The 22433-nt window shown below is 45.8% G+C and overlaps 3 protein-coding genes across 6 annotated transcripts; 1 reads left to right on the top strand and 2 right to left on the bottom strand.

Annotated features, from left to right (window-relative positions):
* Positions 1 to 4: 4 nt before the first annotated feature.
* ZFP57 (ZFP57 zinc finger protein) lies at positions 5 to 5442 on the bottom strand. The gene is given in 5 exon segments (XM_082637489.1): positions 5 to 1291; positions 1294 to 2463; positions 3522 to 3602; positions 4075 to 4201; positions 4659 to 5442. Coding segments are annotated over 5 exon segments (1806 nt in total). The 5' UTR covers positions 5004 to 5442; the 3' UTR covers positions 5 to 1208.
* Positions 5443 to 12855: 7413 nt separating this feature from the next.
* On the bottom strand, positions 12856 to 19146 carry LOC309813163 (uncharacterized protein ZNRD1-AS1; the record flags this gene model as incomplete). Its single annotated transcript, XM_082637744.1, has 6 exons — positions 12856 to 13580; positions 13692 to 13820; positions 14175 to 14250; positions 18358 to 18408; positions 18862 to 18986; positions 19111 to 19146. The coding sequence occupies 6 exons, from the start codon at positions 19144 to 19146 to the stop codon at positions 13053 to 13055; spliced, it is 945 nt and encodes a 314-aa protein (XP_082493870.1). The 3' UTR covers positions 12856 to 13052.
* On the top strand, positions 18858 to 22035 carry POLR1H (RNA polymerase I subunit H; the record flags this gene model as incomplete). 4 transcript variants are annotated; one of them, XM_082637518.1, is made up of 5 exons in its annotated part: positions 18858 to 18974; positions 19128 to 19283; positions 19512 to 19612; positions 19810 to 19919; positions 21800 to 22035. In XM_082637518.1, exons 2-5 carry the CDS (start codon positions 19148 to 19150, stop codon positions 21822 to 21824), a joined length of 372 nt encoding a protein of 123 aa, XP_082493644.1. In that variant the 5' UTR covers positions 18858 to 18974; positions 19128 to 19147. The 4 variants fall into 4 exon arrangements, with proteins under 4 accessions (XP_082493644.1, XP_082493643.1, XP_082493641.1 ...); XM_082637517.1 differs by lacking the exon at positions 21800 to 22035 and having other exon boundaries at positions 18858 to 18947; positions 19810 to 19971; XM_082637515.1 differs by lacking the exon at positions 21800 to 22035 and having other exon boundaries at positions 19810 to 19971.
* Positions 22036 to 22433: the final 398 nt, after the last annotated feature.

The following is a 22433-nucleotide window of genomic DNA, read 5'->3' as shown; positions in this document are numbered from 1 at the left end:
AAAGGAAGGGCTGGTGAGCCTGGCTGGAGGGAGGATTCCTCCTCCACCTTTGTGCTCCAAAGCAAGAACCCCACTCCAGCTGGCCTCCTTTCTCGATTGTTCCCTACAGCAGCTGTCCTGGGCCTCACCTCCAAGACTAGATGACTCCACAGGGCCTTTCTTCCCCCTGGTGTGACAGTTTCATGATAGAAACTGTTGACAGCTTTTTCAACTTATTTTCTCCTCCTTCTAGGAAACCCCTTCTGAATGATGTCACATCTTGGCAGGGTGGAGAAGAGCCTGGTTGGCCCAAAGATTGGTCCTCGGGGATGTCGCATCCATCAAGTTGCACACTCACTGGCCTCTTTGCTGTGGGGACATTCCAATCTGTACTTGCAGGAATGCTCTGAATTCCAAATAGGATCAACTTCTCTTCTGTCATCTACTTTGTCTCTCCCTTTCCCCAGCTCCTTCCTTCCTCTCCCCCTTTATGCTGCCCACATATTTCTACTCCTTGGTGTATCTTCCATCTGGAAGTCCTCTCTGGTTACAGCCAGGCAGCTGCTCTTCTCTCCATCAGAGGGCACCTGTGCTGCAGAGTAACACAGACAAGAGGGTCTCTGCCATGAACTGGAGACCAGGAACCTCCGCACTGCAAATTATAGCACACCAACTTTGCAAATGGTGGTCGTTTCTTCCAAGATCTCAGCCCTGCTGGGAAGGAGCAGCAAAAGTCCAAAACATCCAAGACAGCACCAAGTGACCTGCAGAGTGAGGACATGGGGAGCCCTAACCAAAAGCAGGAGATGGTGAGAAACCCGCAGAACACTGGCCAGAGCTCCATCTTGCCCCGGGCAGCCTACCGAGGTGCCAGGGGAGCAAGGGATGAGAACTGGGCCACACACCTGCTTTAAAACGCCTCCTTTCTACATCTGGTCCAGATGGGTCCCTCAGATTCTCTCCCCCACTCATCCTTTTTCTCCCATCTTCATACCTATTGGAGTGTCCACTGTTTTCTTCAACAACTACTACTCGATGGTCTATCAGACACAAAGAAACAAGCTGGGTGCTAATTAATAATACTACAAGTTTCCACGTGCCACCTCTTTTCCTTTCTGTATTTCCTTCATTATTCCTTCACCTCTCTCTTCCTCTACCCCAGTCTCCTTACCCTGGAGGTTAGCCCTCAGGAAAACCAAACAGAGAAAGACCTCGGGTGGAAAGGCCATTTATTTACACTCCAACACCTTCACTGCCTTATCTGCTTTCTTTCCTCTGCTGCCTTCTCCCCTCCCTTCCTTCCCTCTCCTGAAGGTATGGATCCAGGACAAAGATCCATCTCCTCCCCTGCCACAGTGGAGGCATCGGGAAAGAAGCCAAGCCACTGACTCAGGATCGCCCAGCATTTATGGGGACTGCCGAGGCAGAGCCCCTTGCCCCTGTAGCCCCCCCAGTGACCCAAAAGGTCCTCTTTCTCCCCAAAGCAGACGTCGCAGATAGGGCAACAGTAGAGCTTCTGCTTCCAGTGAGTCTGCTGGTGCCTGACCAGCCCAGAGAATAAAGTGAAGGACTTGCCGCAGTGGAAACAGCGGTTGGACTGCTCTGTGAAGTGGGCCTTCTGGTGGCTGGAGAGACAGATTTTCTTGCTAAAAGTCAAGGGACAATGAGGGCAAGAGAAGACCTTGAGTCTTGAAGGCTTTCTTGGGTGAGAGCTGGACTTGGTATCCAGGCAGGCGGCTCTCGTGTTGGCTGCCTGGGTCCTGGTCACAGGCTCTGGGGTTGTAACGACTGGGCGCTGAGCCTTCCCAGTGACTACCTGGTTCTTGGTTGCAGGCGCTGGGCTCCTGTCTATAGATGGCTGGGTCTGAGCCTCGGGACCGGTGGTTTTAAATGAGGGTCCTTGGGTCCCAGCCACTGGTGCATTGTTTGCAGTTGCCAGCCCCTGGAATCCACCTGTGTTGTCTGGAATCTTCACGATATGCTTCTGGTTTCCCGCCCCCAGCTCCTGGCCTTGGTGTATCTTCTGGTGGCGTTTAAGCTCAGACTGGTCCCGAAAGCGCTTCCCACAGAAGGGACACGAATGGGGCCGGTAACCCAGATGGACACGGCGGTGACGGCTCAGTCCAGAAGCATCACAGTAGGTCTTGTCACAGAGCGAGCAGCAGAAGGGCCTCTCCCCAAGGTGCTTGCGCCGGTGGTAGCTGAGGTCCTTGGGGTTCAGGAAGGACTTCCCGCACTGGCCGCAGCTGTGAACAAACTGGTGGTTGTAGAGGCTGGAGCGCTTGCTGAAGCACTTGCCACAGGTATGGCAGGTAAAGGGTGGCCCAGCCCAGGATGCTGGGAACACTGGTGTCCTGTCCAGGGACCCAGCTGGAGCAGAGGATGGGCCTGCCCTTCTGCGAGCAAGGGAGACCTTCTTGTCATCGCTATTTCCCTCATCTCCCAAACTCTGACTCTGTTCTTGAAGTTCCTCTCTCTTGCCTCCTGTAGGGAATGAGGAAGAATAGTGAGATTCACCACGACAACCCCGACACAAGCTCTCTGTTCAGTCCAAGCTACTTCCCCTCTTTCTGCCCTCCCTCTCCCACCTGACATTCACGCTCACTCTTAGACCTCAGAGGCCAGAGATAAGAATAAACTTTTGGGTTTTCCAATTAAAAGCAAATAAAAATTTAACTGGAATCTTCCAACAATATCAGAGATCAAAATTTTAACCACATTTCTTGAAATCCATTTCATTTTCTTTTTTTTTAAATTGACGTATAGTTGATTTACCATGTGTGTTAATTCCTCTCATTTTCAATTTTGCTCGTATTCCCAGACACCTCAGATACCCACAGGTGACCTCATAATATATCATGCAAATTGGGACACTTGAGTGACGGGAGGTGCTATTAACAATCAAGCTAGGATGAGAAGCATAAACCAGGACTGTCCTGGCAAACCAGGAATGTGGTCAGCTCAGACTTAAATTTCTCTCAAGTCCTTATTCTACTCTTAAGAACAAGTCTCCCCTGCTCCAACTCAGCATCAAGCTCATCTCCCTTCTCTTTCTTTTCTTTTGGAAAGGACTTTTAAAAAAAATTTATTTACTTATTTATTTTGACTGCGCCAGATCTTAGTTGCAGCATGTGGGATCTTTTAGTTGCGGCATGCGTGTGGGATCTAGTTCCCCAACCAGGGATCAAACCCGGGCCCCCTGCATTGGGAGCATGGAGTCTTACCCACTGGACCACCAGGGAAGTCCCGGAAAGGACTTTTTAATCAAGGTGGTATCACTGACATAAGCAACTGACATGGAATCTCTCCATCTCTAGAAACTGAAGATATTCATTTGTCCTGAATGGCTTAGATACTCATCTTCTTGAAGCCAGGGGACTTGAGCAGATGACGTCAAGGTTTCTTCCAGCTCCATGTCTGACCAGGCAGGAAGGATGCAGGCTCGGGGCGGGTATGCAGACCCCGATCCTCTTAGTCATTTCCATCCTCCCAAGGCATGTCCTGGGTCCTTTTCACCCTCCTCTCTCCTTTGCAATTCTTACCTGAATGAAGGCCTTCTCCGTTTGGGGGACGGAGATCTGCTCTCCACTGTTTCTCTTCTTGTTCAAACTTGGCGATCAGGTCTGGATTAGACAGAAAGATTCTGACTGGGGAGTGGGAAGGAGAGGAAGAGTTGAGGTCCCAGGCTCGGCCCCTTCACACCTGATGGGGACGGACAGGCTACCTTCTTCCGTTATCTTTGGTTTAAGAGCCATAATCTGGGACACTTAGGGGCAGGGAGGAGACACGCAAAAGGCCAGCTCTTAACAAAGTGCCTGGTACATAATAGGAGTGACTCAGTAAATACTAGTTGGATGAATAGGCAGATTTGCATACTTTGAGAACATTATCATCATGTCACAAGCCTTATCTTTGCCTTCATGCAAGCTTTCATTTCTTCTTTCACCCTGAGCCTAGTAACCCAGCTCTTGCATACCTGGAACGTATAGAACCAAGAATCAGTGAAGCTAATTGTGAGCTGATCTACCTGCCCAGGGAAACAAGATGTCCCAGAGGCCTGGGACAGAGGGCTTGTGAGGAACCCCAGCCTCTTACCCACAGACATCAGGTTTCTGAAGGTCTCTGACATAACGTCCTGGTAGAGGACCCTCTGACTGGCATCTAGACATTCCCACTCTTCCTGGTTGAAATTCACTGCCACATCCTCAGAGGTGACTGGCTTCTGGAAGAACAGGAGAGATTCAGAGAGTCTGTATATAGACAGACAGACATCCAGTCTCAAGATTCAGACAACTATGAGAAAAAGAAAAACATGGAAGGAAGGGAGAAATAGGAAAAGACAAGTACAAAGCCAGCAACTTTAATGTACAGCCAGGAAAGGAAGGATGGAGAGGAGGGAAGAACAATGTGGGGGGAGAAAGGAGGGGTATATGCTGAATATAAGTAGGAAGAATGCAAAGGAAAAAGGCTGCCACTCTGATGAATTTCAGCAAGTACTCCTTGAAGGATGCCAGGGTGGTGTGGAGTCTGAAAGAAAGTCCTTGAAACCCCTTCTCCTGGGTGCTGTTCAGCTTGGAACACTCTTGAGATTCCATTTGTTCTGTAGACAGGATAATGGATGAAAGAGCTCCTGGAGTCCAGGACCCAGTCCCTCCCTGTCTCTTGCTTGGTCTCCTCACCTTCACCCACGCCTTCCACCAGCATTCTCCCTTCACGGCTTCCTGCAGGGCCTCCTCATCCACCTGAGGAAGCAGCTTCTGTACAGGTTCAATTGGCTTCAGCAGGTCAAACACCTTCTCTTCCCTGATGTCTCTTTTTAGCTTTATCCGCTCCTGGTCTGGCCCCCAAGGCTGACTGGGCTCCTTCCTGGGGCTATCTACCTCCCAGTGACTGAGCAGATGGAGAGACTTTGAAAAGCCCCCAGGGTTTGATGTGGCCTCCAGTGGCAAAGTTATCTGCTCCAGGGGGCTGTCCTCCTTTTTTGTCCTGCTGTCCAAATTCTCCTCTTTCACAACTGAGAACATCTTTGATTCCCTCCAAGCCTAGGCCACAGAGTTCAGGAACCTGGTCACCCTTGGCTCAGCAGCCACTGTTCAGTAATGCCAGGTTGGGGCTCTGAAGGCGTCGTCTGCCTTCTGCTTCACCCTGTTTCTAGCCGCTGGCTGGTGCCCACCTCTAGGAACCTGAGGTGAGACAGAAATCATATCAGCAAGAGGGTGAGTGAGTGAGGAACAGCAGTTTCCTAATTTGGTCAGGGAACACCAAGAGTTACTGAACCCCTGCTTTGTACCTAAAACCCCTCAGCACTGCCCCATGAGGTAACGATTAATGACCCCATTTTAAGGAACCTAAAGTACAGAGATGCTAAGTAATGTGCTCAAGGATACTCCCGGTCCACAGCAGAGTTTGTGGTCAAAGCCTTGACTCTACCACTGAGGACATGATTTCCGCTGTCCCAAAGCCCTCTCTAGAGCAACAGTACGGTATTCTGGAAAGAAAGCATGTGCCTGAGGTAACCAGCCCTGGATCTGTCACAAACCACCTTGTACAAGTTTCTTCATTCTTATCTGGTTTCATTGGAATATGAGATTAAAGGAGACTCTCTAAGATCCCATCCAGGACCCAAAAATATACGATTCTGTGGATTTTTAATACATAAAGATACTTGTAAAGAATGATAATGGAGGGACTTCCCTGATGGTCCAGTGGTTAAGAGTCTTAGCTCTCACTGCAGGGGGCACGGGTTTGATCCCTAGTCCAGGAACTAAGATCCCACATGCCTCGAGACAGGGCCAAAAAAAAAAAAAGAATGATAATGGTAACAACCCAGCAGCAAATGCTTCTGCAGAGCTCCCAAGGAGCCCGGCGCTGGGCTGCCTGCCCAGCCCAGGAAGTTCCTGCTCTGCCCACACGTGGCTGAACTCCCACCTCCTCCTACTGACAGCCACTAACCCCGCTTCTCCTCCCTCCAGATGGAATGAAAAGAATGAAGACATAAAAACCTGTTGACTTTCTTCCTTTCACTTTTTTGAAAGGTGATAGAATTGAAAATGCCAGCAAGGAAAAGGAGTTAGTGGACAACAATGGAGTTAGTGGGATCGCTAAAAAGAAAGCTGACAGGAAAGGTGCATTCCTGGGAGGTGAAGTTGAGTCCCTCCTTCCCTCCCTCCCTTTCTTTCAAGACCATCCACAATCATTGTGTGAGAGGGGCAGGTCTGGATTATTCTCCTACCCTCCAGCCAAACACAGTGAAAGTAACACTGCAAAACAGTCTCAGTAATAATATCCTCAAGGTCCTGGCTTTCTCATTCTCCCTCAGGAAAGACCCACCCCTGTCAGTCGTTCTCAAAAAGCATTTGCTGCGGGTGGTAGCCTGAGGCCCTCGGTTCAGATTCTAAGCCGGTTCTCTGGTTTGGGAAGGGAGCATGACTATGGAGACTGAAATTTCTGGCAGCTGCTGCCTGCCTCTGGCACTTTTACCTCGACAGTACTTTCTACATCCACACGCCCCAGGGCTCAAGCTGGCTGGGCCGCGATGGAAAGAGGCTGGATATAACTCAACAGACTTTCCGCGCAGACCAGTTTATCTGTTCCCGGCCTGTCCCTGCCCTTCCAGAATGTAAATCCCTCGAGGGAATGTGTCGCCATTTTCCAGTTCTCTGAGTCCACCCAATCTCTCTCTAACCCCAAACCCGTCCGTGGTTTCCCACAGCAATTCTGAGAACGACTGAAATCCCCACCACACCTGTCAGGCTTCGTGGGGTCCGCCCTCGCCTCCCCCCACCCCGGTGTTCCAGCCACTATTGTTTTCTGCCCTTCGGCCAAGCAAAAAGACCCTCAAGCATTAGCCCTTCTCACCTGGTCTTCGGGTCTCTGCTCTGTCCCTCAAGGACCCTTTGCAGCTCCTGCCCAGCTCTGCCGGACCAGATCGCGAGCCCACAGGGCATACCTCCCGGCACAGCGCGCCCAGCCCCACACTCCGGTCTCGGGGCCTCCCGCGGGCAGGGACAGAGAGTTTCGCTCACCACTGCGTGGCACGCTCGTTAATACCCACTGGTTGGGGTTTCTGTACCCTGAACTGGTCCCGTTGACTGGGACGGCACTGCCCAATGCCTGTCTGCCCAGAAACTTCGTTGCTGGGATCGCGACTTTTTCAGCACGTGCCAGGAGCCCGTCCTCTTCGCCGAGTCCCCCACGCGGCCGGAGTGGTCTGTGCCCTGGGCCATACCCTAACCCAGGTTTCCCCATGGGCCCCAGGGGTTGGAAGCTCCCGTCGCCTGCGAGGTCAGGGGCGGAAGGTTGCGCCTTCACTAACTTCCACCACCGCGAGCTCAACTCCCCTCTGTCCTACTCACCCGCCGCTGCCGAGGACCGGGACTTTGGGACGTAGGGTTTCCGAGGGGCCAGCGGCGAGCCCGCTCCACTCCAGTGCACGTTTACCGGCTGCGCACGACCCCGTCCCGGCCCCACCAGGGCCCGGCACCGGCCTCGCTCTCCTCGCCTGTTTCCGCAATGCCACCATGCACCCTGCCGAAGTAAGCCTATGGGCCCGCCAAGGTCAGGAGTTCACAGTCTAGGAAGCTTAAAAGGAAGAGGACTCGCCCCGCCCCACTAGCCCATTCCTCCTACCAATTGCAGCCGCTGGTCCCACCTAGCGCTCGGATCTCATTCCCAGTCTTAATTTAGTCTTGGGGGAAAAAAGCATTAAATTACCTCTGATTAAAACACATAATCACCAACCACCATCACCTAGAGCCCAAAGGAGAAAAATGAGACCTTTACATGCTCCCAGAAAGAGACCTGGAGGCACACAGCACCTTAAAAAAGCAAAGGCAGGACTGCCCTGGTGGCGCAGTGGTTAAGAATCCGCCTGCCAATGCAGGGCACAGGGGTTCCAGCTGTGGTCCAGGAAGATCCCACATGCCACGGAACAACTAAGCCTGGGCGCCACAACTACTGAGACTGCGCTCTAGAGCCTGCAAGCCACAACTATTGAGTCTGTGCTCTAGAGCCCACAAGCCACAACTACTGAGCCCGTGAGCCACGGCTACTGAGCCTGTGAGCCACAACTATTGAAGCCTGCGCGCCTAGAGCCCGTGCTCTGCAACAAGAGAAGGCACCGCAAGGAAGAGAAGCCCCTGCTTGCTGCAGCTAGAGAAAGCCTGTAAGCAGCAAGGAAGACCCAATGCAGCCATAAATAAATAAAACAAAATAAATTAATTTAAAAAAGAGAGAAGGAAAGAAAAGTGAAGGCAAACCGCTGTGACTTAAATGATGACAGCAGACAGAGGTAGGGGAGCAGAGAAGACGTGTTCAGGTAAAGTTCTACTTACCTTGGCCACTTACCCAAACCCGGTTTGACCCTTCTCAGTAATGCTTTTTTTTTTTTTTTTAATCAGCTCAACGGAAATCACATTTATTTCCTTTCCACTTAATTAGCATTTACCATATACCATTTTGTATCATGATTTTTTTTTTTTGCGGTATGCAGGCCTCTCACTGTTGTGGCCTCTCCCGTTGCGGAGCACAGGCTCTGGACGCGCAGGCTCAGCAGCCATGGCTCACGGGCTCAGCAGCCATGGCTCACGGGCCCAGCCGCTCCGCGGCATGTGGGATCTTCCCGGACCAGGGCACGAACCCACGTCCCCTGCATCGGCAGGCAGACTCTCAACCACTGTGCCACCAGGGAAGCCCCTATGATCATATTTTATATTTCACATTGGCTCGGGGCTTTGCAATTTACAAAAAAAACTTGTAAACATAGCCTCCATTAAATCCTCACAAACATCTTGTGAGGTAGGAATTTGTTATTCTGTCTTCACAGATGAGGAAACAGGCTCAGAGATGTTGAGCCTTGCCAAAGCCCACATCTAGTTGTACTGGGACAGGAAACCAGACCCCCTGCTTTAAAGTCTGTACACTGGAGTCTTGGATCCATGGTTAGTACTGGATGGCTGGCAGATGCAGGTTTTAAATCTCTTAGTGTTCCCAAGGTACCTGACCCTGTGATCTGCCCTTGTGGACAGACCATTCATGTGGGTGGGCTGAGGAGGCTCCCACAGAGTCAGATGGAGACAGTAGGCTGGTGGAGATGGTGATGGAGGCAGCCTGTGCTCAGTGGCACCCCTTAGGGTTCTGGACCTGCCACCTTCCTAACATGGTTACTGGGTACACTCATCTTGAAAAGCAGCATCAGCTTGCTACTGGGCTCCTATTGAAACTAAACACCTGACCCATGGAGGCCTTCTGACACTCTAGCTTAATGCTCACATTTGGGGGTAGGTCAACTTGGACTCAACTTCTAACAAAGTGGGAAGGACCCAATAATCCTCATTTGGAAATGGTATATTTAAGGATGTGGCCTGGCTTCAACATCTCTACTTTACATGGAAAAGTGGCACATATCCCTCTGGGAAAAACTTTATCCCCTACTCTGCCAACTGAAGCAAAGCTGCTGGTTCCATGGGGCTCTCAGTTCACAGAGATTCCCCTAAATGCCTGGCCCTGGTTCCCTGTGGTTCAGCTAGGCTGAAACCCAACGCTGTCCCTGGCTGATGCAGCCATTCAATCTCATTGCCAGTGATGCAGAGCCAAAAATGGATGCTGTCGCTCCTCTTGGTGGGCAGAACACAAGGCCCTTTCATAGCTCTTGCCAATAACTTCTTTGATCAACCTTCCTATAATTTTACTGACTCTTGTGCTGTTGCCTACCTACGTGGTATGCCATTTGAAAAACTAGACTGGTGAGACATCTGTCTTTGGAGCTGCAAGCTGTGGAAATAAACCATAACTGCTTATCTAACCATCTGGGTCACTCAGGTGAATGCCCACAAGAAGAGCCTGGCTGCTGATGGAATTGACTGGAATCAAGCTGCTGATGGAAACATGTTTTGTGAAGACAGTTCCCACTGCTGCCTGAGTCCATCATCATACCAGACAGGGCAAGACATTCACCATCATAGACTGGGCACAAAGTAAAGGACTCAGTTTCTGATTTGGACTTGCAATTACTGCCAAAAGTTGACTTGTCTTACGATGAGGGAGGCCACATAGCAAGGGGCATTGTCCTCATCTGCTCCTGGCAGATGGACTTCATTGGCTCTTTGACCCCCTCAAGGGCTATCAGCGGTGCTTCACCACTGTTGACACTGTAGGGTACAGTGCTGTTATTCTAGCCCAGCCTTCTCCATCCATACCATTGTGCCCCTTGAAACTAATCTGTGCCATGTATTTGGCCTCCCAGAAAACACAGCAATGGTTTGCCTTTTATTTGCCTATGCTAAATGGCCTTGCTGATCTGCTTACCATGCCCCTTGAAGGATAAAATGTACTCCTGTTCAACCTTACTGTAATTTGTAGTGCTACTCCAATGGAAGACTTTATAACTAGTTCTATTTAAAACAACACACCAACCTTGTACACCTTGTATCCTGAGGCTCAATTTTCAAGCCACTATGTCTTCCATGGTTAAAGATAATATCAGGCATGCTTTAATGAGTTCAAATTCTTATCTCATGTAACTGACTCAGTATGAGGGTTATAGTAATTACCTGCTTTGACTCCTGCCCCTGTGACCTGATAAGCTCTGTTTCTATTTCGGACTTTCTTAACCCTCAGCTATTGGCTCAACTCAGCCTAAGACTCAGACTTGTCCCATCCCTAGTGGAACCCAAGTCAATAGTTCTACTTCCTGGATTTGTCAGTGCTTCTATTCCTGTTCTTGTGTTTTATCCTGAGTCTTATAAATTTGTTTATCTTATTCCTTTGGTACCCTAGTCCAGTTCCTTAAATGGGTTCCATTGGTTTCCTTGCCTGATCTCCAACTTCTAAGGACTGTTGCTCTTCCTTGGCCTCTTGTTCTCTGTGTCATGCATTCTTACACTTGAATTGTTGGTCCCTCTTGCTGCCAAATGCCTATCAGGTCTTCTGCCTGTTGTTGGCACCTTCTCCTTTTCGTTCCACCCTTAACTGTCCATTGGATTTAGCCACACGGAGCTCTTTGTTGATGACTCCGCAAAAAGGGATTTGGTGGATTGATGGGCACTGAAACTAGAATGCAGGGAGCTGGTATAGACTTTCTAAGGGACTTGGCTTTAAAGGAGCGCAAAGAAATAGCATAGTAGCTTATTTATTCTTTTTTTAAATTTTTTTGGCTGCACCACTGTTTGTGGGATTTTTCCCTGATCAGGGATTGAACCTGGGCCCTCGGCAGTGAGAGCACAGAGTCTTAACCACTGGACCACCAGGGAATTCCCACCTAGTAGCTTATTTAGATGGGAGAGATTTGAGTACATTTATAGGTCAAAAGGATGGTCCAGTAGTGAATATCTTCATGGTAAACCATTACCAACAGTTATGTATTAGGTTACTTTTCAATCCCACTCAACTCAAAGGCTGTATCATTACCCTATTGATTTGAATTTCTAAGTCTTTTGCCTCTGCATCCTGAGGAGCCACATCTTTGCAAGGTATAAAATCTAAAGCTGCAACATGATGATGGAAGACCAGAGAACAGATAGGACAGAAAAGTCTGCATGAGGCAAATCAGGTGGGTAGGAATGAGATTTTCGTATGTGTCCTGGTCAAATTCCAGAAGTAGCAAAGGGAGGGCTAGTTTCTGAACCCAATTTAAGCAACTTCAGCCACCTCATTTCCACACAGAATTTGCCTACAGTGCTTTTTGAATCTCTTCATGGGATTAAGGAGCATCTCAAATATAAAGGAAACTAAACTTATACTAATGTAAGTGAGCAGTGATCTATTATACCTGCAAATATTGTCAAAGACAGAAAACCGATTGTGGGATTGAAGTCTAGAGCACAGGAGTTATATTTATCTAGTGCCATGCTGGACAATACAGCAGTCACTTGCCACATGTAGCAATTTAAAATTAATTCAAATTAAGTAAAATTAAAAATTCAGTTCCTCAGGTACACCAGCCACATTTCAAATGCTCAGTAGCCACATGTGGGAAATGGCTACTTTATTGAAGAGCAAACCTATAGAACAGTTATATTATCGCATAAAGGTCTATGGGACAGTGCTGATCTAGCAATATCCTGGGTAAAGGGTGTCCTGCTAATACAAAAGGGTGGGCACAGGGTTATCACAACTTAAGTATAATATTCCTTAGGCCATCCAGTTTCCATTTCTCTGATTCTCTACTCACCAATTCTGAACCCCAAATTTCCCAACTTTTGGAGGTCATATATTTGAGAGAGGTGAGTTTGGTTACCTATGAGCGAATCCAAACATTGGGAAGGTCTTGCTTAAGTGGGTGACTGAAAGTGACAAAATATGGAGCTGGAAGAAACATAAGAGATTACTACACTCCATTCTCTGACCTCCTTCCTCCTCACCCTGATCACCTAGGCCAGGTTAGATGTCCCTCCTCTGTACATACATGTCCTTCCTCTGTACATACCTGTGCATACCTCTATCATAACCCTATTATCTGTTTTTAGAGTGATCTATGACACTAGTTGTAAACTAGCCAAGGGCAGGGATATCTCTTTATTCATCTCACTAACTAACAATGCCTGGTACATAGGAGGTTCTCAAACTTAAGTTTCTCATACAGAGAAATTGTATGGTACAAGTTAGACTTTTAAGGCCTGGTTAGCAGTTCCCTGATAAAGGTATGAATGGAAAATAAAAGACCACATAGTGACCTATAGCAATCTCATCAAGATAACCTTTGAAGTGCGGGCAGGGGGACTGGAAGAGGCAGATTAGAACAACTCCTTATTCATCATCTTTGTCCAACCCAGGTCTTTCCAACTGGGAAACACAGCATTTATGGAACATCTAATATATGCTAATGCTTCACAAAAATGAAATTCTCCTATAAATGCTATGAACTATTATTTTCCCACTTTACAGATTAGGAATGAGCATCAAAAAGGATAAGCAACTTGAACAAACAAAGGGCAACTAAAAATAGCCAAGCTAGTTTTAAAGTCCAGAACTATCTGACACTTATGTATCAGATATAAATGGGAAAACAGTCACTGAACCCTGTAGAAGATAACTAGCATTAAAAAAAAAAGGTTAATTTAAGAGATATGACTTTATCATGAAATCACTGAATCTTTTATTTTTCCTATTTGACTTCTTAAAAAGGGTGGCATAGTTAAGAATCTTCTTTGATATGGCTTGATAATTGTACTGTCTTCTCTATTCTGAGACTTTTCCATAAGAATATTCACTTTAATCCGACTGCTACTCCATGGCTGGAAAAGTGGATATGCAGTAACGATTTCATACTCTTTTATCTCTTTCTTTACACTCTCATGCTTCTCACATATAGGAGGCTGGCTCTGGTCTTTTCTCAAGATTTCTTCCTTGAGTTTTTGCTGTACAAGTTCTCTCCCTCGAATCATGCATTCCTGGTGAGCTTTAATTTGTATCTGTTCCCTCTCATTTACCTGCTTTCTTCTCTGTGCGTTCTGGATCCCATGTACTTCTGGCACAATTTTGGGCAATTTTATTTCACTAGGACACGGTGGTAATTGCCTAAATGTTTTATTCTTAAACTCTCCGACCTGTCCTGCTCGACGTATGTGCATTTCTACATGTTTCACTTCTCTCTCAGGTACCAAATAATATCATTTTTGTCCTTCTATGCTTTGGGTTGTTTTCCCCTCCAATCTCTTCTTGATTTCATTGCCTGTCTCTTGTTCTTTCATCATTTCCATTATTCTTTTATTCTAATAAGACTCCACTTTGGCAAGCCAGTAGTCAAGAGAAAGACCTTGCTCCCTACTGAGTGTTTCATACTCCTCTTGATATTTTTGAATTATCAGTTGTCTTGCTGCTGTTGTATGCACGCCGCCTAGATTCTGTCAAAGTGAGGTACAGAATTTTATAATATGACCATCTTTTTACTTTGAACATATTTAAACAGGAGCTCACTATTGACAGCAAGAAAGAACCATGGTCTTTCATTAATTTGGTGAGTTTGTGAGCTCCAAAAGTTGGAGTTCTCACCACCAAAATCAGTAACTAGTTTTTTAAAAACATAGGGTTGGGAGTTTTAAAAATAATACTTTGTTTTGCAACTAAAGACTTAACTGGAAAACATTTGCCACTGTGGATACACTACGGGAAAGTGTCACTTGGACAGAAGGATTTTAAACCTAACTTTCCTTCTCCTAGTCATTTCAAACTGTATGATGTTAAGATAATTTATTTACCAAGATTTTTTTCTCCAGTGGGGACTGTTGACCTGCAGCAATCCTAGGGTCTTTAGATACTTTAGCCCAGGACAATCTGTAAGACAAAAAAGAAAAGGTAGATTAGAATGTGGGAAATGTCAGAACAAATCTGCTCTCATACTTACTGAACCAAAAAACCCAATTGTTTTGGTCATGGCCAAGGGTATTTCCCTCAGAAAGAAAAAACCTGGTAATAGATAGGACTACAGCAGGGCCATTTCCCAATGGGAAACCACTACATTCCTATGGTAACGAATAATGAATGCTCTTTTAATAAGAACATATAAATAAGAGCACATACAGTCATCCCTCAGTATCCACGGACACCCCCCCAAGGTCCCTTGGTTCCAGGACTCACCACCCCCACCCCAGATACCAAAATCCATGCCCTAGTCCCTTATATAAAATGGCACAGTATTTGCATACAACCTGGGCACATTCTCCTGTACACCTTAAATTATCTCTCAATTACTTGTAATACCTACTACAATGTAAATATTATGTAAATAGTTGTAAATACAATGTAAATAGTCATAAGTACAATGTAAACACTATGTAAATAGTTGCCAGTAAGTGGCAAATTCAAGTTTTGCTTTTGGGAACTTTCGGGAATTTTTTTTTTTTTTCAAATATTTCCACCCACAGTTAGTTGAATCTGCAGATGGGGAACCCTCAGATATAGAGGACCAACCATAATCCTTTCATATAAACTTAAAGCATACTTCTCCTGTGGACTCAACATGAACCATTCTGAATCTTGTACCAGGGATTGGGCAAGGGAAGAGACAGGCTCCTTGGTGAAGCTTTGCCCAAGCACATCTATGACAGATTGCTCAGTCCCACTGCCTCCTTTGTCTTCTGAGATAATTCTAGACTTCAGTGTTATCAGTTCATTCTCTGTGTAGTTTCTTGATCCGGGCCCTCTCTGCCTCTATCACCACATACAGCATCTCTGCCCTATAATCTTTCGTTCTGAAATTCTGTTCTTATTTGATCACCCACCCCTCTGCTTGCCTGCCTTATTCTGCCAATCATCCTTCACCCTAAATCCATTATGAAACCATTCCCTGTTGATCCGCTTGGGATGAGACTCTGTGGTTACTCTGGGTTTATTTATAGGACAGGCTGATGGCAACACAAGTGAAGACTACCAACTTTTTCTGTGTCATCCGTGGTCTAATCTGAGCTCACTGTGAGGTCATATTTAAGCCACTGAGGATGCCTGGCATCTCATCTCTATGCCTTTATTTACACCATTTATGGTTTAGAGCATGGGCTTTGAAGCCTTACAGGGCTATGCTTGAATCCTAATTCCACCACTTCCCAGTGTGTGACTCAGGGCAAGTAACTTAATCTCTCTCTAAATCAGTTTCCTCATCTACAAAATGGAGATATAAGACCAAAATTTGCCTCTTGGAGTTATAAAGAACCAATGAGAATTAGATTAAAGAGCCTGGCAAAATGCTTGATATATGGTAAGTTCTCAATAAATGGCAGTTGGGGCTTCCCTGGTGGCACAGTGGTTAAGAATCTGCCTGCCAATGCAGGGGACATGGGTTCGAGCCCTGGTCCGGGAAGATCCCACATGCCACGGAGCAACTAAGCCCATGTGCCACAACTACTGAGCCTGTGCTCTAGAGCCCATGAGCCAAAAATACTGAGCCCACTGCCACAACTACTGAAGCCCGTGTGCCTAGAGCCTGTGCTCCGCAACAAGGAGGCCACCACAATGAGAAGCCCGCGCACTGCAACGAAGAGTAGCCCTCTGCTCACCACAACTAGAGAAAGCCCACGTGCAGCAACAAAGACCTAATGCAGCCAAAAAAATAAAATAAAATAAAAATTAAAAAATAAATGGTATCCATCCTCCACAGGTCAAGCCCTGACTATAAAGTCTTTCCAGTCTACTCTATGTAATAGTGATTTTTGCCAAGCTATGAATATGAACACAACGTTTTTTTATTTCTACAACTCATTTGAAAATCAATCATGGTTTCCACTGTGCTGTCTGTATCCATATATCACTTTTAACATTTTGATGATGAAATTCAGACTCATAAAGAGTTGGAACTATAATTTTTCAATCTACAAATACAATGATCTATCTATCACATCAGAAAGGATCTGATAACAAATACTGGATCTCACTGACCTCTTGGGCATATTCTTATTTGCCTGACTACATATACCTATTTTGAGATTTTAAAACTATGACTACCTTACTTTTATTTCTCTGTACATAGTATCTAGTACAGTACTTAACATTAGAGTCTGTAATCCCAAATTCTCAAAATTAATGATTTGTTGATTGGTGATTATCCTCATCACATAATATCTGAGTATCTTTCTCTCTTACATTCCCCACGACACTGTATCTTTTTATTAAAACATTTACCAGTCCTCTTTGTAGTATACAGGCCTATTTGTTTTATATGCCTATCCTGGGCTCTCACATTTTGTCCTATAAGTGTACTTTCATTGCATTCTAATTATTCATTTGTACTCCTTAAGGTCAGAGACCATAGTTTTCAGCTTTGCAGCCCCAACTTCAGCTCAAAGACTGACATTAGGTGCTTAATAAATACGAACTGAACAGATTGTGAGCTTTTGTTGGGAAAGGGCCATGCCTTATAATGCTTAGTTCCTTTACTGCATTAGGACAGTATTCAACTCATGGTGGATCTTCACTGAATTTTGTCAAACTTTAAAGGGAAAGTTGGGGAGAAAAGACAGCTTATTTCAATTTCCATTTTCAAAGGAGAAAGACACACAGAGAAGAGAGAATAAAAACTTGCCTACCACCACGGGCTCAGCAACAGACCTCTCCTTGTAGGACAAATTATTATGAGGCTTGTCACTCTCCAGTAGCTTGCTCAGAGTTTTAATCCCCTCACTACTGTGAGTGTTTCCATTATTGCAGAGAAAAGTAGGTCAAAGCCTCTCTCTAGGAGAGATCACAGCTTGTCTCTTTCAAAGGAGAAAATAGTGATGGCTCCAAAACTTTTATATGTAAGGAGCTTAGCACAACTATCAGGTTGAGCGGGGTTGGATGGACTGGAAGTGAACTAGGAAACTCATCTACAAGCTGTCCCTTCAGGACAACAAGATTCTATACTTTAGGGACGTCCCTGGTGGTGCAGTGGTTAAGAATCCACCTGCCAATGCAGGGGATATGGATTGGATCCCTGGTCTGGGAAGATCCCACATGCCGCGGAGCAGCTACCCCTGAGCGCCACAACTACTGAAGCCGGCGCGCCTAGAGCCCGTGCTCTGCAACAAGAGAAGGCACCACAACTAAGAGTAGCCCCTGCTTGCTGCAACTAGAGAAAGCCCGCACACAGCAACGAAGACCCAACTCAGCCATAAATAAATAAATAAAATTATTTTTTAAAAAAGATTCTATATTTTTGGCTGCATTGGGTCTTCATTGCTGCACGTGAGCTTTCTCTAGTTGCGGCGAGCGGGGGGCTACTCTTTGTTGTGGTGCGTGGGCTTCTCATTGCGGTGGCTTCTCTTGTTGCGGAGCACGGGCTCTAAGCATGCAAGCTTCAGTAGTTGCGGCACGCGGGCTCAATAGTTGTGGCTCGCAGGCTCCAGAGCGCAGGCTCAGTAGTTGTGGCACACGGGCTTAGTTGCTCCACGGCATGTGGGATCTTCCCCCACAAGGGCTCGAACCCGTGTTCCCTACATTGGCAGGCAGATTCTTAACCACTGCACCATCAGGGAAGCCCAGATTCTATACTTTAGATGGTAGGTTACAGATGAATTAAAATAGCAAGATTTAAAAAATACTTGTCCTCATGTTTTATAAAAGATCAGGGAAATGTCAGCTGTCCACCTAAGGGATGACGATGATGAAGTAGAGTTGGTCCATGGGAGGCGGGGGACAAGGTGGAAGGGGGTCCGCAACTGAAAGCCAAACTCGACCAAGTCTTACTGAAATCCTACCCAAGGTTACTCCCTTGACTAATGCTAACCTCCCTCATCTGGCAGGCATCTAAAGAGGAAGGAGTCCCAACCTCTTCTGTTCCGCCACCTCCAAGGTCCTGAGCCCCTTCCCAAGTGTCCTACTTCATCCCTGTTTCCTATCGTGCCTAAGGACTAGAAGTTCCTCCTCCGCCTTCACCCCCTCCACTTCCTGCCCCGTAAGAAGTCGACTCACCCCTTCCAACGGCCCAGAACAGCCCCCACAGCACGCGAGCCAGGAGGGGCTCTGCAGAGAGCCCTTGCTTAGACCGCGAGGTCCAAGGAGCGCTAGAACTGTAACTCCCAGAATGTTTCGCTTTGTTTTTAACCACTGCCCGGCAGCTAACTCAGGAACGGAGGAAGTAGTAGTTCTCTCGTCCAAAGAAATTAGTATTCAGTAAGGTTAGTACGATTTTTCAGGAGAAACGCTCCCCGCGACTGCGTCCCTTTAAAATTCGAGACCAATAAAATAAACACCCCAGTACTGGGTCCTGAGGGGAAAAATAACCGGAGGCGCATCTTCAATCACCTGTTTCCTTAGCCGACGTCACAGAACCAGGCTGAAGGTGGCGCTAAAACTTTCCTTCAGAGAGGTTCCTCCCCATCTCCAGGCTCTCGGGACCATGTTTGCAATTAATTATGACGTCACAGCCAATCGTCAGGCGGGACGCATCGACGCTCTAGCCCGCCGTTCTCTCACTGCTCCGCTGCCGCGTAGAGCTGGTCCTCTATCCCGCGGAGCTGGCTGGCCCCTCCCTCCAGCCCCAGATAAGCCCCCAAGTCGAAGTACCGGACACGGGCTTGGAATTCCGGGTATTTGGGCTCCTTAGTCGCAGAGGCACAAGGCGTGCGTGGGAGAAGGGCTCGGGTTCTGTATGCTTAGGTCCAGGGACAGAATAGGAAGGACCCTTCAGTGGGGAGGGAGTTACTCTCTTTCTTTTATTAATACTCTCGTCCCCTTCCCAGCCCTCGACCACCCGTCCATCATGGACCTTGCCAGCACCTGCTCCAGCTTTCAGTCTGACCTGGATTTCTGTCCAGATTGCGGCTCGGTCCTGCCTCTTCCCGGAGCTCAGGATACAGTCGCGTGTACTCGCTGTGGCTTCTCCATCAACGTGCGAGGTGAGGGGCTCGTACGCAGCGGCCCCGGCAGAGGGCCCAGCGTGGAAGGGTCAGAGGCTTTAGGACCTCAAGATCGGTTGGATTGAAGAGGGGGACCCTAAAGCAGGGTATCAGGCACTTTTGGTCGTGGGTCGAAACCTGAAGGGAAGAATATAAGGCCTCCTGGCCAAACCGAGAGGGAGTTGTGGGCGTCAGCCCTCTCCAAACCAAGTCTTACTCCCTGCGCAGACTTTGAGGCGAAGGTTGTGAAGACCTCAGTTGTGTTCCACAAACTGGGAACAGCCATGCCCGTGTCGATGGAGGAAGGACCTGAGTTCCAGGGACCCGTGGTAAGTGAGTGACACGGAGGACTGGCCCCGTTGGGAGGGTGGGAAAGAAATGGAGGGGGGATTGTACAGATCTGGAGTGTTTTGTACCCAATGCTAAGAGGGAAGAGGGGTCTTTAAAACAGTAGTGTCTGAGGAATGTGATAGCCTGATGTCTGTGATCAGTAGGGGGAATTATTAACCCACCTGTTGCTTCCCAGGTTGACAGGCGCTGCTCTCGATGTGGGCACGAGGGAATGGCATACCACACCAGACAGATGCGCTCCGCTGATGAAGGGCAGACCGTCTTCTACACCTGTACCAACTGCAAGTGCGTATCCTTTCCCTCCCCTCTGCCCTTTCTTAGTCTGTTTGCTACCTAAACAAATCCAACGATTTACTTTTTGTACTGAATAAACAGTTGTTTCCTTTGGTCCCATCCCTCATTTCTGTACAGTTCAAGTAATAGGGAGATTTGTGGTATTTTTTTTAATTACACTTTTCTTATCCTTTTTATACCCAGTGAATTAAAGTTTTAAGATATTTAAAAGGAAAGAAAAAATACAGAAGGCAAGTATTGCTTGGTGATCAGTGTGTTATGTTGGAATCTTCCACTGCACTCAACGTAGTTTTACTTTGGTGAGAATTACTCTTGAGTGATTTAAAGAACACGGAGTAGTTTTAAGAACTCCTCTTTCTCTTTGGTGTTCTGCAGTTTCACTACAATATATCAAGATGTGGCTTTCTTTTATTTATTGTGTTTGGGATTTGTTGGGCTTTCTGAAAGTAAGGATTGATTTTTTTTTCCAGCAACCTTGGAAAATTATCAGCCATATCTCATTGAGTATTGCCTTTCCCCTATGTTCTCAATTCTCACATTCTGGAGCTCTAATTAATTAGTTGTTTATATTAGACCTTATCTTCTATCCTCCATTTCTCTCACCCTGTCTTTTATATTTTCCATCTCTTTTTATCCTGCCTCTGCGTAAATTCTTCTGGTCTTTCTTCCGGTTCACTAATTCTGTCTTCAGTTTATTTCAATTATTGTTACTTAAAAAAATTTTTTTTGAGTTTTACTTGATTATTTTTCAAATCCCCTCCTCATTTTTAATAATTCACACTTCTTTAATCATATTTTAAATTGTTCCTTTTATTCTTAAAATATATATTACATTTAAATATACTAAACATGATATTTATATTCTGTCTGTTAATTCTCATACCCACAGTTTTTGTGGGTCTGATGCTGCCATCTGTTATTTCTACTGACTCTCTCATGGTGCTTTTTTTCTTTTGTGATTTTTGATGATAAGCTCAGATTTTTTAGAATTTGGACTACGGAATTCTTTGAGGCCTGGGACCTCAGCTGTATTCTTAGCATTTGTGTTTCCTGTTCAGGTGCCTTGAGGTGCTACCAAGCTAGAATCACTTTAAATAAATTCTCAGCTTCATGTTTTTTGGAGCACATAGGTAGTATGAATTTGGACTGCAAATCCAATGTAAAGGCCAGCTTTTGGTTAGAAATTCTCAGGGGAGATTTTTTTTTTCTCCCTCTACCTAGTGAGACAGTCAAATTCCTCTTCTGAAGAGTTGGATTTTTTTTTTTTCTTGTTCACTTTTATACAAAGAGGTAGCCCTTTGGGGGTCTCAAACTTATTCAGAGTATCTCCTATCAGACATTATGGGTTTGTTTCTAGTTCACCCATGTGGCTATCAAAACAGCAAGGGCACCATGGTAGCAGGGGCTTCAGTTTTAACTTACCTGTCTAGATTCCTAGTTTTATATCATTTCAGCCAGTGTGAAGGTTGCCTTTACTTTCTTGCCTTCTCACCAATGGATTAAAAATATTTATAGTTAGATGTGCCTTTTGCGAATATTTTTTCCCAGTCTGACCTATTTGTTTTTTTAACTTTTTATTTTTTTAATGACCAGAAGTTTTTAATTTTTATGAGGTCTAGTTTATCCTTTTTTCTTTTATGGCTAGTGCTTTTTGTTTTCCTAAGAAATCTTGGCATACTTCATAATTTGCAAGATATATTTTTAATCCCAGCATTTTTAGTTGTCTTGAATTTGTGGAGGGTTGTTTAGGGGAGCTAGTCCTCCATGGTCATAAATGAAAGTCTTTCTTGATTATTTAATTGATTGTCTTATCTTACACTGCTAGAACCTCTTCCTTTGGTCAATATAACAAGTCCTTTCTTTCTCTATAGGTTCCAGGAGAAGGAAGACTCTTGATTTTTTTTCTGAGCAACTCAAGAATCTCTCCTCCTCTTCCTTGGAAGGTGAAAGATATTGGGTTCTTAGATCCTTTGTCTGTCTCCTGATTGCAGTGTTTTGCTCCCAGAGGAGAAGCAGATCATCATGTGGGGATTACCATTGTCCCCAGAGTACTCCTACCCTAGTTGAGTTTCCTTTATTAAAGTTATCGTTTTCTATAAGAGCCAGACATATGTATGTTATTTATAATCTGTCTTCTTCCAAAAGATATTTATGTTAGCTTAGAGAGATATATTTGTCCTTTCAACAAATATATCAGCTACAAAAAGAGAATATAAATTAGTACAACAAAAAGAAAAAGGGAAAAAAATAAATAAAACAAAAAACAAGGACAAAAAAATGGAGCCAGGAATGAGGTTAATATAAAAAGGCAATTATAAGTACTCCCTCATTATCTAAATCTATTTGGTTCCTGAGTTTAGGGAAACAAAGAATGGGAGTTTGGATAGTGGGAGATTCAACAGAAAACTTAACCAGATTCAATTGGTATGTAAGTCTGGACAATAAAAAAATCTGACACTCAGAGATACAGGTGGACACTTAGGAAATTTTTTTATTGCTCTTGAG

Source organism: Mesoplodon mirus (assembly GCF_964341445.2).
Source record: "Mesoplodon mirus genome assembly, chromosome: 12".
Lineage (NCBI taxonomy): Eukaryota > Metazoa > Chordata > Mammalia > Artiodactyla > Ziphiidae > Mesoplodon > Mesoplodon mirus.
Note: the sequence above shows the minus strand (reverse complement) of the source record. Positions and strands in the feature narration are given on the sequence as shown.